The 16,943-nt window shown below is 40.6% G+C and overlaps 2 protein-coding genes across 14 annotated transcripts in view; one reads left to right on the plus strand and one right to left on the minus strand.

Annotated features, from left to right (window-relative positions):
• OPRM1 (opioid receptor mu 1) overlaps positions 1 to 934 on the plus strand; it is a 158,641-nt gene extending 157,707 nt beyond the window's left edge. The window contains exon 4 of the mRNA XM_019951588.3: positions 896 to 934. Within this exon, the coding sequence (XP_019807147.2) occupies positions 896 to 934 (39 nt within the window). The remainder of the gene's footprint in view (positions 1 to 895) is intronic.
• IPCEF1 (interaction protein for cytohesin exchange factors 1) overlaps positions 1 to 16,943 on the minus strand; it is a 181,032-nt gene that overhangs the window by 77,836 nt on the left and 86,253 nt on the right. For 7 of the 13 annotated variants that reach the window (XR_012324920.1, XM_019951581.3, XM_073789756.1 and 4 more), the window contains 4 exons: positions 15,363 to 15,520; positions 14,350 to 14,402; positions 1,566 to 1,605; positions 794 to 963 (listed from right to left, as the gene is read on the minus strand). Coding sequence is in view for 12 of the 13 variants with exons in the window: in XM_019951581.3 (XP_019807140.2) it covers positions 794 to 963; positions 1,566 to 1,605; positions 14,350 to 14,402; positions 15,363 to 15,510 (411 nt within the window). In the remaining variant the exon portion in view is untranslated. Of the gene's footprint in view, positions 1 to 793; positions 964 to 1,565; positions 1,606 to 14,349; positions 14,403 to 15,362; positions 15,521 to 15,784; positions 16,068 to 16,943 lie in introns of those variants that run through there. The other 6 variants (XM_019951582.3, XM_019951583.3, XM_033867865.2 and 3 more) reach the window with 6 other exon arrangements.

The raw sequence follows: 16,943 nt of genomic DNA on the forward strand, positions 1-16,943 counted from the left end.
GAGTTCCTTTGTGAAAGGTCTCTACTCAGTATTCGACAAATATCGTTGTTTTCAGAATGTTTCAAGCCAGGAAAGATCAGTACACATTTTAACAGAAACTTTATTTGCAGCCCTTTCCAACAGAAAACTCGCCTGCAAAGCAGACCACAAAAGTGAAGTGCCTATTACAGGATAAATGAGGCAGGTTTCTTATCAAGTGCTGTCCAAGCGTCATTAGTTTAATGCCTTCACTGTACATGCCAAAGAACGACAGATGACAGTCACCGACACAATGCCGGCACACAGGTTAGCGATTCCAAAACCAACCCACCTAATAGAGAAGGTCAGAGGAAAAAAAGATAATAAAGGAGGAGAAAAGAAAATAGCTTCCTGTGCACTGAATCAATTTACACCCCAATAGGTCTTAAAGTTGAGTCCCTTTTTTTTAGTAGAGATCTTAACAATGTCAAGTTCCCATATCAAGTGCTGTCCAAGGAAATCCTGAAATGATTAGCATCGACCATGGAAGAGTAACATTAATAGGCCCTGAAATCCTCCTTCAATAAGGATATATATTTGGATGCCCCTCTTCAACCAAAGATTAGTCAAGCAGGATGGTTTTCTCCTCCATCAAGTATAATAGAATAACCTACATACCTACGGAAACAGTTTCTAGAACTTATTTGTTTCTTTGCCCTGTTCCAAGTCCCAGAAATAAAAACGATCTTTCCCATGGGGTTCACCTGCTCCACAATGATCTTTGACCCACCCTTTGTTAAAGGGTCCTGGGACAGGAGGAAGACAGTGGACTCACCATTTGATTGCTGTACCAGTACAGTGATGATCCCTTCAGGACCACCCAGAACTTTTTCCATTTGTTGCCTAGGAAAGTTCCTTTTTCCTTTTTCTTACATAGCCACCCTTGGCAGTCAGCGTGCCCCAGGTCTTTACATGATATCCTCCTCCGACTCATGGTGAAAAAACCTGCAACAATTATGTGAAAAGGTAGGTAACATCGTACCCTGATGTATGTGTTCGCTGTTTACCTCCAGGAAGTTGGATTTTTGTACCAAGATTTACGCAAAGCAAATGCAAAAAGAAAGTAATTTATCGATTTTCTTTTTAACCATTCATTTGGTGCTTAGAAGGTACAAGATATGATCAAGGAAACGGTGAGACTCACATGCAAGTGTTAGTCTAAGAATATTCTTCAATGGAATAAGCTGAAAACATGAAAATCATGAGTCTGGCAGGCACATCACTGCACTAACACAGCTCGTTTCAACAATAATAGCAGTAGTTATGCAAGAGATGCTAAAGGGTTAATGCCCACCTAGAAACACGGCCACTTCCCCGACTCAGTGCCAGTCTTTCTAAGCTCTATTGACATACCACGGGGATTAACCCAAACGAACAGCATGCCGTCATTTCTTAAAATCGATCCAGAAGAACCCCAAATTAATCTGCCATCCACCTTCTGATACTAGCATTAAGACAGACAAAAATCAGATCCTAAAGAAGGCATCCAGGAGAAAAGGACTCTCACACACACACAAACGGGATAAAGAAACAAAAGATCTAATTACCTTTAGTTTTCCTTCTCTGCTTCTGACGCAAGGGAACCTGCTGGAAATGCAGGAAGGAAAGAAAAGAGGAAATTTCTGATTGTGTTGTAACATTTGTAACGAGAGAAAGAGGGAGGAGGTGGCAGTATGTACGAGCAGGATGGAAGCTAAAAAAAAAACTCTCCAAGCAGAGCTAAAGGGGAGCTACTAGCTGAGGCACAAAATGTGCTAATTAGAATCAACAGACATGGAGCTGCACCTGAAAAACATACGTAACAGCATTTATCACTAATGTTTCCTGTTTGCACCCACAGGCATCTTTCCCACTACCGCTTTAGTTATGACAGGACACCGTTCACTCAGTATCTTAAAAATAATAAAAATATTTCCCTTTTTATTTTTTGTGAGAGAAGACAAAATTACGTTGTGCTTCTTTTTGTGCCATTTCTAAATAACAGCAATTATTTAAATAAACCTGCAAGATAACCATTGCAATGTCACAATACTACAGGTTCACATCAGATTGTTAAATTCATGGTCCTGCTAATACCATGGGGTTGCATCTAAGCCACCTGAAGTAAACATCCCAGAAAAAAGAAGTTCCACAACCTCTTTTGGTGAGATCTAAGTACCCATCAACCCTCCTTATCAGGAAATTCTTATTTACATCTAGATTTAAATTGCATATTGCCTTAAGTATCTCTGAATGTTTCTCGTATGTTTTATGGAAGATAAATTAATTGCCAATTTCTATTTGACACTAGCTCTTCAAATATTCAAATCAGACAAAAGACAATCTGAAATACATGTTTTTCACAATACATTTTAAACAATTCATGTAAAATCATCAGACTATCAGCAAAAATAGAAAACAAAAAAAAAATGCTTTCAACGGCTGTGTGTGTGTGTGCAGAGAGAGAAACATTTTAGATTAAAGAAGTTTCATTTTTTTCCTCCACAATATCTAAACCGAATTTAGTCAAGTTTAATTGACTTAATCTTTTCTGGTAACAAGTGGAGAATTTGAAAAACATTCTACATAATTGAAAAGCAGTTCTAAAAATTGGTATGCAATCTTATTACAAGATTTTATAATGTTATTTTCGATGTACCTGGCTAGTATTCTCCATATCTAACTATTGATCTAATAGCTACAATGGTTCTACGATATGTTTGAAGAGGGAATATGACAGAGCGGAAATAAAATGGGATTTTAAAATCCAGAGGCCTGAAATCAACTCACTGTTGTCATACGTAGTAGCTGTGTTACTCGGGGAAAAATCCGTTTATTACTCGAAACCAACTTCCTCATTCGTAAAATCAAGATATTTATAATAATTCCAATCCTGTAGGTCTCAAAAATATTTAACAAGATTGTACCTGAAAATGCACTAAAAACTAAAAATACTTTATGTGACTATGTACTATAATACACGATTATAGATATAAACAAGTACTTCCTATCTAATAAACAAAAATTTCCTAGTTTTCAAGATAGGTAGGATTTGTATTTCCTTCAGCAACAATGATGAAGTTAAAGTGCTTAAATTGTATTTCCTGGGAAATCCCATACCGACTTTTTATTTTACAAATGTTAGAAGAAAATTTTATTCCTGAAGAAATTAATCATCCTTGTGAAAAAAGGACATGACAAAGGCAATAATTGCTCTAAATTTTAGTCAAGAGTAGACATGCTAGAGTCATGACACACAACTAAAATTTAGGCATTTTTGACCAAGTTCTAGTCTCAGCTTCATAAGATATCTCCCACACTGACCTGCATCTTGGTCTAAAATTCCCACCATTCCCTCAAGTGGTCTCCTGAAGTCTTTTCTATAGGCAATTATCTGAGGTCAGCAAAACCTATTAACAAAATATATTAGCCCAAATATCTTATTTGCATAATGTATACCACTTGGATAGCTAGAACTTAGTTGAGAGCCAGGACGAAAGGTGAAGAAGAGAGTAAGTCAATTTAGATAGTGGGAACACTTTAGAAAATCTGGGCTCCAGGAGACCCCAGGAGGCACTCAAGACAAACTAACAACCAGGGGAATAGGGAGAAAAGGGAGTTGTAGACAGAGGCATTCCTAGAATGTTCTGGCTCCATGTGAACAAGGTAAATCACATTAGCTCATACAAAAAAAGCAGCTCTGATAAGAAGAGAGAGAGGAAGTAGGCGAGGACAGCTGTAGGATCTGTAAAGGGAAGCATCACCCACTCCAAGCCTCCTGACTGGGAGCCAGTGAATCTCCTCCATCCATCGCTTATGGGCTCCCAGTGCAGCAAGGGCTCTCCAGCTCTACCACCCAACCTTACGGCTGGTTCTAGAGAAAGCCCCCTATCAAACTGCAGGCTCGGTCTCAACCTTGCCCCACGCCAGGCCTCCGTCTACGCTAGATTCTTGCACCTGGGCTGGATGAGAAGTGGGGCTCTAAGCAGGACAATACCTCAAGCAATGTGAGCACCCAACACCGAGAGGACTTTATTCAGACTTTTTTAAAGGGGGGCAGGGAGCTTAGTCATTGAGTCAGCCCTCCTCAGACAGTACTTCTCCTAAGGCAAATGATCGTAAAATCTATATAACTGTTCAAACTGTTTCCCCCAACCAGAAGCAGAACTGCATATTATAGAAAAGATAAATTAGAGAGGATTTCAGTTTCACTTGAAATATATGAATTTGAAACCTAAACTGGTTTACATGAAAGAATGAAAACAATCTTGAGAACTTCGGTGAGTTTGAGATACATCTAACCCCTCACAACAGGAAATGGAACCCACAAACTAGTCAGTTTCATAAAGGTCTTACATGTGGTTTATTTCACTGGTGAGTGACAAAAAGCCCAGCAAGCAGTGTGTATTTTATGAGACAGTTTTTCCATAGGGAATTATAACAATCATAACAAATACCCCAAGCCTAATAAGATAGTTTCTCACACAATTTTCTTCCCATTGGCATGTTGTAGGTAAAACTGAAGAATTACTCTAAATTCTGAATTTGCCCTAACATGGTTCTAAAACTTGAGAAAATTTTCTCTTTTAAATAAATATTTCCTTTTTATTGAAAAAGACTATTTTTCTTTTACTTTTTAAGGTGGTTAAAAAAATTCATTTGGTCATTAATCACTCAAAATCACATGTTGTATAAACTTAAAAAGGAACCAGTGTAAAAGATACAAATGGACCTCCTCTGATATTGAATGATGGTGCTCACACCCAAGATCAGGGTAATTATTATATTGACTTCTAATATATATAGTAACTATTAACTCTTACAGGTACAATTTACCCCCCATCATATATTAAAATTCACCATAAAGTGGTTTGTCATTACATCAAACTTCACAAGGGTCCTGGTATTAAGCAAAATTATATAGTGTTATGCTAGTCTTGATTTGTGGCATTTATCCAAGTTCCATGGTGTAAAACTTCACGATTGCCAATTTTAGTGCTACTTTAAGGAAGCCACAACAATTCCTAAATATTTTAGATCCAAGCCAGCTCCAGCTGATAAAGCTATTAGGCATGTTTCTCCACAAACACCTTTGCTCCACAAACATCTTTCCTCCTTCCTGGCAAATTAAACTCAACTTTGTAAAGAGAATTTTAAAGCTTTTACATATTAAAATTTTACCTGTAAAAATACATGAAAAACTTGCTTAGTTTTTTTCAGAAGACTAACCACTTTAATATTACTTAATAAGTGAATATGAAAAGAAAATCTCTAATAGTGAAAAATGAAGACAGATAAGAGACTTTATAATAACAATAGACAGTAATTGAAAACAATGATAGCTAAGAAATATATATAAAGCTTATACTCATATAATGTTTGCCATAGGCCAGTCACTGCTCTGAGTCTTTTCATAAATACCTGGATTGAATTCTCACAACATTTACGGCTTAGGTGCTATTATAATGCACATTTTACAGATGAGGAAATTGAAGCAAACGGAGGTTCAGTGTTGTGCCCAAAGTCACAGGAGTAAATGGTAAAATGCAAATATTTGTTTCAAGAGTAAAATTCACAAAGTAGTAGCCTTTAAGGAATTTGCTTTGGTTGTTGATGTTGTATAACGGAGGAGGACAGAGAAGCAAGGACTAGAGTCTGAGGGGAAGCTGGAAGCAATGGCACTTTCTACACAGAAGAGAAATTCGAGAAATATTATAAAAGACGGACTAGGGGGCTTCCCTGGTGGCACAGTGGTTGAGAGTCCGCCTGCCGATGCAGGGGACACGGGTTCGTGCCCCGGTTAGGGAAGAGCCCACATGCCGCGGAGCGGCTGGGCCCGTGAGCCATGGCCGCTGAGCCTGCGCGTCCGGAGCCTGTGCTCCGCAACGGGAGAGGCCACGGCGGTGAGAGGCCCACGTACCGCAAAAAACAAAACAAAACAAAAAAAGAAAGACTAGGGCAAAGGGGAAGAAGAAAGAGAGAGGAGAAAAGGAAGGACGGACAGGGAGCTGAGGGGGAAGAGGAGGAGGATTTTAGAACATGGAAAGTGAGGGAGAGCAATGTGCCAGGGAAAGAGTTTCTAGCTTAAGCAATGGGATAAATGACATCAATATAGAGGACACGGTCATATATACTGAATTATAATATATTCAGTAATAAACATATTGAGTTTGATGTACATAAGAGGCATCTGATGGAAATAGTATACATAGTACTTCAGGGTTTAAGGATTTGGAGGAAATCTGGAATAAAGACATAAAATTAGGAATCATCAGTGTACAGAGAGTGGACGTCTTGAGTTTGGATAAGATAACCCAGATGTGTAGAATGTCAAAGGGTTGAAGTCAGAATCCGAAGGAAGACCAGTATGTTTACACGGAAGCAGCAGGAAAGGTCTAGGAGACTGAGCAGAACAGCACAGGACAAAAGGAAACCAGAAGAGGAGCTGCCATGGAAGTGAGGGAGAGATTGAAGGGAAAGATGAGTCCAAACCATTAAATACTACCAGTGTCAAAGAGAAAGAAAAAGTTACTGGAGACCTTGGCAAAACAGTTTCATTGTCGTGTTGGCTGGAAAACAAATTCCAGTAGCTTGGGGAGGAATGGGAATTAAAGAAGTCAACACGGCACTGAAGATTAGTCTCACCAGAACCTTGATTGAAAAGAGGAGACATGATAGTAACAGGAGGGCCTAGGGCCAAAAGAGAGATCGTCACGTGTTTTTTCAAAACCACACTCCTGTGCTTATAATCTCTCCTGCAGCAAATTCCAGATACACACTTACTCACTGATAGTGGGGAGTGGAAATTGAAAAGCAATTTAACAACATGGTATCAAGAGTCTCAACTCTATCATATTCTAACTCACTGAGCACACATCTCTTTCTTCCTTCTTTTCTTTCTTACTCTTTGATTTTACTTTTAAGGTAATGAAATCTAAATACACTCATGTCTCCCTATGTACAACTTCCCTCTCATTCACCCCAGGTTACACTAAGCTGAATGTGATTTTTATCATTCCCATGCGATTTTAGTATTTATAAGCAACACTCACAATACTATAAATAATAGCATTAATGGAAATACTTAATTTTTAGTATTGTGTTTTTGAGATTTTTTTCCATGTTGAGACAAGTAGCTCTAATTCTAATATAGCACTGTAGTGAATGAAAATGACACAATTTATTTATCCATTCACTTAATGACCCACATTTAGTTTACTATCACAACACTGTTGCAATTAACAACTTTGTATAACTGCACTGTGCCCCTGGACACGTGTTCCTCTGGGCTAGAGTATTTATCTGAGAGTGGACTTCATGGTCATAGGACACGTGCATCTTTAATATTGCAGGTATCCCCAAATTGCTTTCAAAGTGTCCTACTTATAATCCCTCCTGCAATATATAAAACTTTTAGTTCTCTACAACCTGGAATATATTTTGGTCTTTTCTTTCAAATTTCAGCAATCTTTCTACCTGTTTCTTTTTTTTTTTTAACTATTCCATTATTTTCTGCTCTTAATTTTCTGTCTTAATTTTTAATCTGTTTATCTCCCTGTGCCATACATGTCCTGCATAAATTTGTCAATTTACTAACACTCTTTTAGAAAGTATCCAACGTGGAATGTATGCCATTTACTGAGCTTTCTATTTCAAACATTATGGTTTCTTTTCCAATACCTCAGTTTTTTCAAAGCCCACTTGCATTTTATACTTTTTCATTTGTGCCTGCTTTTCTTTCAAAATTGTGCAAAAGATTCTTTGAGCTTCATACTTAAAATTTTTTGTCATGCTTTAAAATTTTGTTTTTATGTAAAATAAAGCTATACTTGAATTTTGTATTTGAGAGTCTATCTTTCTTAGCATTTCTCAAATCTGTTTTGGACTTTTAAGTTTGCAGAATTGTGAGTGGAAGGGCCTTATGTTCTCTCCCCCTCCCTCTCTCTCTCAGTCTCTCCCTCCCTCTCTGCTCCCCTTTCCCCCATTACGGCCGCACCTCCCTCCTTATCCGTTTGGACGTTGCCTCCACCTGATGTGGAATCGGTCCTACAATCAGGTCCTGACGCCGTCATGGGAACTCCTGCCTATCCAGTTGCTGGTCTGGCTGGTGACTAGGTTTAGCTCCTGATTTTGATATGTGTCCCTATTCCTTCCTTCTTAGGCCCTCAGGTAGCTTGTGGAATTGTGTAACCCCAGGCAGTGCTTTTAACAACTGTTTTCTCTTTTCATCTTTAGCCCCTTTCACAAGTGGGGGAGCTGCCGTTTACCACTGTCATTGAGAAGTGAACGTAGGGGCTTCCCTGGTGGCACAGCAGTTAAGAATCCGCCTGCCAGTGCAGGGGACACAGGTTCCAGCCCTGGTCAGGGAAGATCCCACATGCCGCGGAGCAACTAAGCCCGTGCGCCGCAACTACTGAGCCTGCGCTCTAGAGCCTGCAAGCCACAACTACTGAAGCCTACAAGCCACAACTACTGAAGCCCGTGCTCCTAGAGCCCGTGCTCCACAACAAGAGAAGCCACCGCAATAAGAAGCCCGTGCACTGCAGGGAAGAGTAGCCCGTGCTCACCGCAACCAAAGGCCGTGGGCAGCAACCAAGACCCAACACAGCCAAAAATAAATAAAATTTAAAAAAAGAAGTGACCATAGTTCTCTCATATTTAGTGGAGCGTTTTCCCACCTCCCTAACCTGGACCAGGAGGCAAACTGCTTCCTGCCTCCAGATGAAGTAGGTGCCCAGCAGGCCGTAGCTTCAGTCATGTTGCCACTTTTTATTTCTGATCCATAGAGATGATTACTGTGTTTTTGAGCCTAACTGTGCTTTCCCTGTTTTCTATGTTTCTCTTTGTCTGTCATTGCTCTGTATTTACAGTAGAGTGGAGTGTCTTCGTGTGAACCTGCAGAACCATTATTGAATGGAAGCCAGTCATTTAATGTATGAGATTCCATCTTGAAATCACAGTTTAAGTGTCAAGCGAGTCCCTTCCCACAGTAGCTTCAATATCCCACCAAGACATCTGTCCAATTCCGTTCCTGGCACCTTAGACTTTTTTCTATCCTAGAGAAATGTCAGACACTTTAACAACTCCATACTTCTGAATGCTTTATTCTCTTCCCCCATTTTTCATCTGCTTAATGCTTACTCATCCTTTCAGATCGAGGTCAAATGCCACCTCCACCATAAAGCCCTTTCTGACTTTAGAAGGCATGAGCTCTTATAAAAATCTTACATTCACCCAGTGTTATTTATCTGTAGTCACTGTAACAATTGATTTATATTATTTCCCAAAGATCTTCATGATGGGTACTATTTTTACCTTCCTTTTCACGAAAGGAACTTCATCTCGGTGTGCTTAAGTAACTTCCCCTCAGATCACACATAGCTAGTAGCAGAGCCAAGACTAGGACCCAGGCCAGTCAGGCTCCTACGCCTATTGTTTAACTCAGTGTTACTACTTCTTCTGTCTTTTATATTCCACAATGCATTGCTGATGCCTCTTAAATGGATATTATAATCTATCTGTTTATATATCTGAGTGGTACATACATGGTAGTAACACAATCCATCAATGGTCCAACCCTCTATCCCGCACAGCTGCTCAATCACTCCCCCTGTTAATGTTGCTTTTTATCAAATCTCTTTTATCAGCTCTGTAGTTGAATGATGACTTTGCTTAGAGTCAATGATTGGCCAAGCATTCAAGATAGAATTGACATTCTTGAACACGTCATGACTTCAAAATCTAGCACCTAGAGGGATGCCTGGCACATAGGAAGCATTCAATAAATATTTACCAAAAGATTAACCGGGTCTTGTATTAAATTTTACTTCCTATAATGCCTTAATAATAGTGCCTGGTACAAGTGGAGATTTAACAAATATCTGGAAAGCCATCTCTACTGTTTGATTACTCAGAGCTGAAAAATACCTCTGCTAACATCAGCAGAGAAAAGCAACATAAAAGTTGCTCCAACATCTTTCTTCCCCCAGAGAGGCACATACATAGAGAAAAGCCCCTGGGATCAGCGGACACTAAGTTTGAACCCACCCGGAGAGATGACCCTTGGTGTTTCCTTGAAGGTAAAATACTATTTCCTCAAAAAACACAGTAGCTCTCCAGCATCCTGTTTTAACCATATCCACCAAATACTAAGAATCAGGAACCCAAGAAGTAGGAAGGCGTGGGGTGGAGGAGAGGCGCTGGGAGGAGGGACGCAAGTTTTCCAGTGGTAGCTAACAAGCCCTCACCCAGGCATCCGTTCCCCAGATAGCTGTCATGTACTTCTCCACTCGAGTCCTACTTGGGACAGAAAATACGCAAAACAGTCTCCTGTGTCCAAGGCAGCATTGGCACAGCCAATTCAACATAGAGTTCTGTTGATGGAGCCTAAAACAACAAGGTGCCAACATTTCAGCTCTTTCTAGTTGATCAAAAAGGTGGAAAATAGATTCCTCACTTCATCCCTGAATATCACCACATCCCTGAGACACACACCATGAGCACAGGGATGGAGTGGGGGGCAGAGCAGGTTCCCATGGGGGCTGGAATCGTATCTGGGCTGCTCACAGCACACAGTACACATAAAGGCCAGGCAATACATGTTCTGTGAACAACGAATGGAGAGCTCTCTTGTGAAGAAACACATCGGGGCCCAGTCTGCTGTTAGATCACCACACAGATGACAGTCCACGCAACAGCAGATAACCCAGTGACCACAGGGCCAGAAGCAAATGTCCATTCACGTTCAGTGAGCTTGTCCTAATCAGCAGAAAACTGAGCAATGTAACCATGATTTATACGCAGAGACTTTCGTTTCAGGAAAAAGTTTTCACTTGACATTTTTTCCAGGCAATATTTACTGAAGTAAATTTATTTTAAACAATTTTCGAGAAAACACTGTCATAAAGTTTTGATCTAAGATGATTCTGACATTTCTTCCCCACTAGAGCAATCCCTGAAAGTAATCCCTGAAAGCTTTAGGTAAAAGAATTATGTACGATGGTAAAAGAGATGATGTGTACCTTCCCTCTGAGCCTTGTCATCATTAGATTAAGGCTGTTTTCCTTCTCTAGGTAGAATGTTGTTACTAAAATCTGAGACCAGAGAAGTTTCTTAACCAAGCCTTAAGATTCACATGCTGGTCGTTATTATTTATTTATCTATTTATTTTAATAAGAAACTAACCATAACCATATGACCCAGCAATCCCACTACTGCGCATATACCCTGAGAAAACCATAATTCAAAAAGAGTCATGTACCAAAATGTTCATTGCAGCTCTATTTACAATAGCCAGGACATGGAAGCAACCTAAGTGTCCATCATTGGATGAATGGATAAAGAAGACGTGGCACATATATACAATGGAATATTACTCAGCCATAAAAAGAAACGAAACTGAGCTATTTGTAAGGAGGTGGATGGACCTAGAGTCTGTCATACAGAGTGAAGTAAGTCAGAAAGAGAAAGACAAATACCGTATGCTAACACATATATATGGAATTTAAGGGGGAAAAAATGTCATGAAGAACCTAGGGGTAAGACAGGAATAAAGACACAGACCTACTAGAGAATGGACTTGAGGATATGGGGGGGCAGGAAGGGTGAGCTGTGACAAAGCGAGAGAGTGGCAGGGACATATATACACTACCAAACGTAAGGTAGATAGCTAGTGGGAAGCAGCCGCATAGCACAGGGAGATCAGCTCGGTGCTTTGTGACCACCTAGACGGGTGGGATAGGGAGCGAGGGAGGGAGGGAGGGAGATGCAAGAGGGAGGGGATATATGTATATGTATAACTGATTCACTTTGTTATAAAGCAGAAACTAACACACCATTGTAAAGCAATTATACTCCAATAAAGATGTAAAAAAAAAAAAGAAACTAATCATAAAACTAAGCCATACGGATTTGGTGTGTAATGCTTAATCACCACAGTATAATGTATGGAAAGCCTTATAAACATCAAGAATTACACAAATGGATGTTTAGCGATTGTACCAAATTTAATCGTTTATGTTAAAAATTTCCCAAAAAGCTACAGGTGACCCGGATCCTACAGGTGATTACCACCACTTACTGCACAACTACTAAGTGCCAAGGACCAGAGATTCAATGGCAAGCAAGTTCTAACACAGCTTCCAGTGAAACCCAGACGAAAGAGAGCTGAACAAGGATAATGAGGTCTGCACACCAGTACAGTGCTTACCTAGAACTGGGGAGTCAGGGCAGGCCCTCCAGATAAAGACCTGCGCCTAAGAGGATGTGATACAGAGATGCAGGTACAAGCCAGGAGGCATTGACCACCGAGCGCAGGTAGGTTTTGGACGTGGTCACCACATTCAGAGTGGCCAAGCCACGTCATGTAAGTTATGTTTGAAAGTATGAAGTTCATCTGAGAGCCAAGCGAAGCCACTGAACAGATAGAAGCAGGAGGGTGGCAAAATCACATCTGCAGTTAGGAAAATCCACCCTGGCTGTTGTGAGGCGGCGGAGAGTAGTCGGGGGTGGGGTAGTTGAGAGCAGGTGCAGAGAGAGGCAAAGAGCCCAGTGAACAGAAGGAAGGGCAAGCGTCGCATCTGCGAAGACGGAGAAATATTTAGGAGGGAAAACAGACAGAACTTGGTGAGTTAATACTTTTTGATTCTGTGTGAAGCTTTAGCTTTGAAAATTCTGCTCTTTCCCTTCAGAGGAGAGAAAACCGGAGGAAAGAAAAGAATACCAGCAGATAACAGCAACTCAGCTTAACAAAAAAAGAGCAATGCTTTTAACTATGCTATACTCTAATATACTATAATGAGATTTCAGATGCTTAGAATCTACTTTCTTGAACAGTTTTATTAGCACCACTTCACCACATCACCCTGCCCCGACCAGGTGGTCAGCTTCTCCTCTTCGTACCCCAGCACCAAGCAGAGAGCTCAGCACATGTAGCTCAATACATGTTAGTTTAGTGGAAATGAGGTGTAATTCGGGATGCGATTAGGCCAAATGTGTCACGCCTACAGAAACTACCTAGCATAAAAATAGGTCTCCTGTGCTACATTTTATTTAGAGAACAAATGACAGCAGAAAATTGAACTAATTTTCTGAATGGAAAGATAAAGTAGGGTAACCACTGAAAAGCAGCTGGAAGAAATGCTTAAGAGAGACATTAAGCAGTACTGCCCAGATGCTGATGGCTGTGAGATAAAAATAACAGGTAAATAGACACACAAGGAGAGCTGAGCTGATTGCGTCTAGGAGTGGAGAATGGCTCATGAAATGAGAAAGACCCATAAAGAGCCAGAGTTCCCACCAAGAAGAACAGAATCCACTTGTGCCCAGGACCAAGGGGAAGCAGGTTACCTATTACAGCAGTAATAGCTATAGATTGGGGGCCACAGAACGATATGTTAGTCCTTTGGTAATCACATCTGCCATCTTTGTTCCAAAACCCAAGGCTATACTTTTTTTTATAAGATGTGGAGATTTTAACTTGTTTCAAGTCACAATTAAATCTCCAATTCCCACCTATTACAGTGGTTGACACTTGATAAACTCAGGAGAGGTAATCAGTGAGCATTAAATGAATGTCTCAATGAATGAATGAACGAACTTATTCATTTAACGTCCTTAGGTGGTCTCTTATTATTTAATTTCCATTCTCTTAAACATAAGATAAACTCCTTCCAGCTGGAAGACTACATTTTTTCTTCAGAAAAAGCAAAGCAGTGTAATAATTAAACCCTCCATTACCTTTCTCAAGGATCCAACAGTCCTAATTCTTTCTTTTCATATCTTTGTTCCACACGACACATATGCTTATAATCCCATGCATTTTTTTCTTTTTAAAACTTCTCATAAACTTTGGCTTTTCTGAACCTGAGTCTCCCTGACTCTATCTTTACAGATCTGTGACATCCATTTGCTTTTGTCCTTGACCAAACCACAGTGAGGGCTTCCCTGGTGGCACAGTGGTTGGGAATCCGCCTGCCAATGCAGGGGACACGGGTTCGTGCCCCAGTCTGGGAAGATCCCACGTGCCGCGGAGTAGCTGGGCCCATGAGCCATGGCCGCTGAGCCTGTGCGTACGAAGCCTGTGCTCCGCAATGGGAGAGGCCACAGCAGTGAGAGGCCCGCGTACCGCAAAAAAAAAAAAAAAAAAAAGTAAATAGCTAGGAGTCTTAAACAAATGCTTGGTGATCATAAGAAACCCTCAGACTCTAACAAGAGGATCATTTAATTCCATTGTGACTAACCAAATGGAGGACAATAAATAGCTAGCCAAACTTAAAATCGACATAATTTTTTACTCATTCATCAAACTGACAATTAATATTTCAAGTCTGAAGTATTCCAAAGGGTACTTACAAGATCACTGCCATCAGTAGCCATGTATGATGTCAAATTGATAGAAACAAAAACTAGAAGAAAAGAAGGATTTTCAGTTAAATGTGGAATTAAATTGTTCATAAAAGCGTATATCTCTTTGACGGGAAGAAGGGCATTTCTATTTTGATTGATGAATTTCACAATAAAAGTGATTCATTACATGGCCTTTTAATCCAGAATAAGCCCACTGTTAAAAACTGAGTTCATAAAATAAGCCAGAATTTCATCTGCAAGTTTGTCAATATTTTTTTCAAGTCTACAGCAAGATGTATCTATTTTTTATCTACTTAATATTGTATAATACATAAACGTATATCTTTGAAAAGTGAAAATATTTTCATCTTCATGATGAACAACATAATGTAAGATGCAGAAATATTTGATCCATTACTATTATTCTGATTGTGTTAATTTAACAATTTCAAAAATGTAACTAATCCCTCTGCCTCAGAAGTCCCAACTTTAATATAAAGATGAGCCCCTTTTGATGTATTGCACTTTGTAGTGGATTACCTGAAAAACAAGACACTCTGGTTTCAAGAAAAGGAGATGAAAACAAAAAGAAAAAAAAAATCTCATATCTTCAGACTTTGACAAGCGAGAAACTTGGTAAACATCCACAAGCCACTGAAACTCTCCCCAAAGCAAAGAGCTTTTCAGTTCTTCCCAGTGACACCATAAATGCAGATCCAAACCCCATGTGACTTTATTTCTTATACCAATGGTTCCCAAGTTCTGAAAGATGTATACCGCTTTTATATGTCAAAAATGCCATATTTATATTACATAAATATGAATAAAACATTTATTTGTAAAATGCCAAAGAGAAAAACCACAATAAAAAGACCAACCAATTTAATTACTTAATTTTTAAATTACTTGTTTAAAAAATACACTAAAATATAAATAGAAAATCAAACCACAAGCTGATGAAAATATCTGCAATATACATTTAATACATGAGAATCATAACATAAAGAGTCCTTACTCACCAATAAGAAAATAATAAGCAGACTGGGAGATGAAGATGGTGAAATAGAAGGACGTGGAGCTCACCTCCTCCCACAGATACATCAAAACTTTATCACATGTGGAGCAGTTCTCACAGAACACCCACTGAGTGCTGGCTGAAGGTCTCATACAGCCACAGCTGCAAGAAAGACCACCACATGACTGGGTAGGATGAAAGGGGGAGAAAAGGAAGCAGGACGGGACCTGTACCCCTGGAGGGAGCTGTGAAAAGTTCCCTCACCCTGGGAACCGCCTTCACTGGCTGGGAGATCAGCAAGGACAGATAGGAAGCTTCAGGGGCTCAGAGGTGAGTGCAGCAGCCAGCTTGTAGAAGGCAGGACAAACAGAGACCTGCACAGAAGGTCCTGGCCACCTCACTGCATGCCCAGCCTGAAGCGCATACCTGCTGGAGTGCTCGCCGGTGGCAGCTGGGTTCTGATACTCGGGCTTCAGCAGACAAACCCAGGGAGAAGATTCAGTTAGGCCATGCAGAGACAGCCCCAAGGGCCTCAGGAGTGGTCCAGGTCACAGCTGGCGGTGTGTGAGGGCAAATAGGAGCCCTATTGTCACCGCTAGTGCAAAGGGAGGGGCATGGCCCTGTCACAGCAGCCTCATTCTCAGCCTGCTCGGGTGCAGCCCCAACTCTACAAGCTCTGGGCGCACCCAAACACCTGCAGGTTGCCCACACACAGAAGTGGGGCTGAAATCTGAACTGATTCCTGGTGGGCGCGTGACTTCCACAGATTTACGCCACTGGCAGATTTGTGAGCGCAGCGCCTGAGGGACTTGCAGCCTGATTGCCAGCTTTTCCTCTGCTGAGATGGGGCAGAGGGCAGTTTCAACAGTGCACTTTGTAAGCATGCACAAGGGTGACAGGCAACATCACAGAGCACACGTCTCAGTGGACGGCTCCTGCGGGGGAATACCCACTGGCTCCTTTCCCAGCGAGAGTGCGCCACAGCTTAGAACCAGATCTGAGGGCTTCTATTCCAATAAGTGGGGAGCAGGCCCTGCCCCCGACAGGGCTATGACAACCATGGAGCAAAGAGGAGACCCCTCCAACATCCAGTGCAGGCTTTGGCCACCACAACATCAATCACACCCTCTATCAAGGGGATAATGGCCAGCACACACTGAGGAAAGATGTGGCAGGCATCCATACCGAAAACAGCCCTAGCACGAAAAATATTAGCCTCATACAGGACGCTAAAAATATTAGACTCAAATAAAAACAGCCCTTCAAGACCACAATAGATAACTGCTTCTCCTAAATTAATAGAGTCAGAGAAATACAAGTAAAATGAAGGAGAAACCATTCCCAATTAAAAGAAGAGAAATCCCCTGAAAGAACAAACAATGAGACAGACCTCTCCAGTTTACTAGACCCCAAGTTCAAAAAGGAAGTAATAAAAATCCTGAAGAAATTAAGAAAGACTATGGATAGAAGTGTGGATCACTGTAATGAGGAAGTAGAAACTATAAAGAGGACAATTAAAATTAGACAACTCAATTGCCAAGATGAAAACTGAGCTAAATGCAACAAATAGCAAACTAAATAATGC

This window comes from Tursiops truncatus, chromosome 12, assembly GCF_011762595.2.
Source record: "Tursiops truncatus isolate mTurTru1 chromosome 12, mTurTru1.mat.Y, whole genome shotgun sequence".
In the NCBI taxonomy this organism is placed as follows: Eukaryota; Metazoa; Chordata; class Mammalia; order Artiodactyla; family Delphinidae; genus Tursiops; species Tursiops truncatus.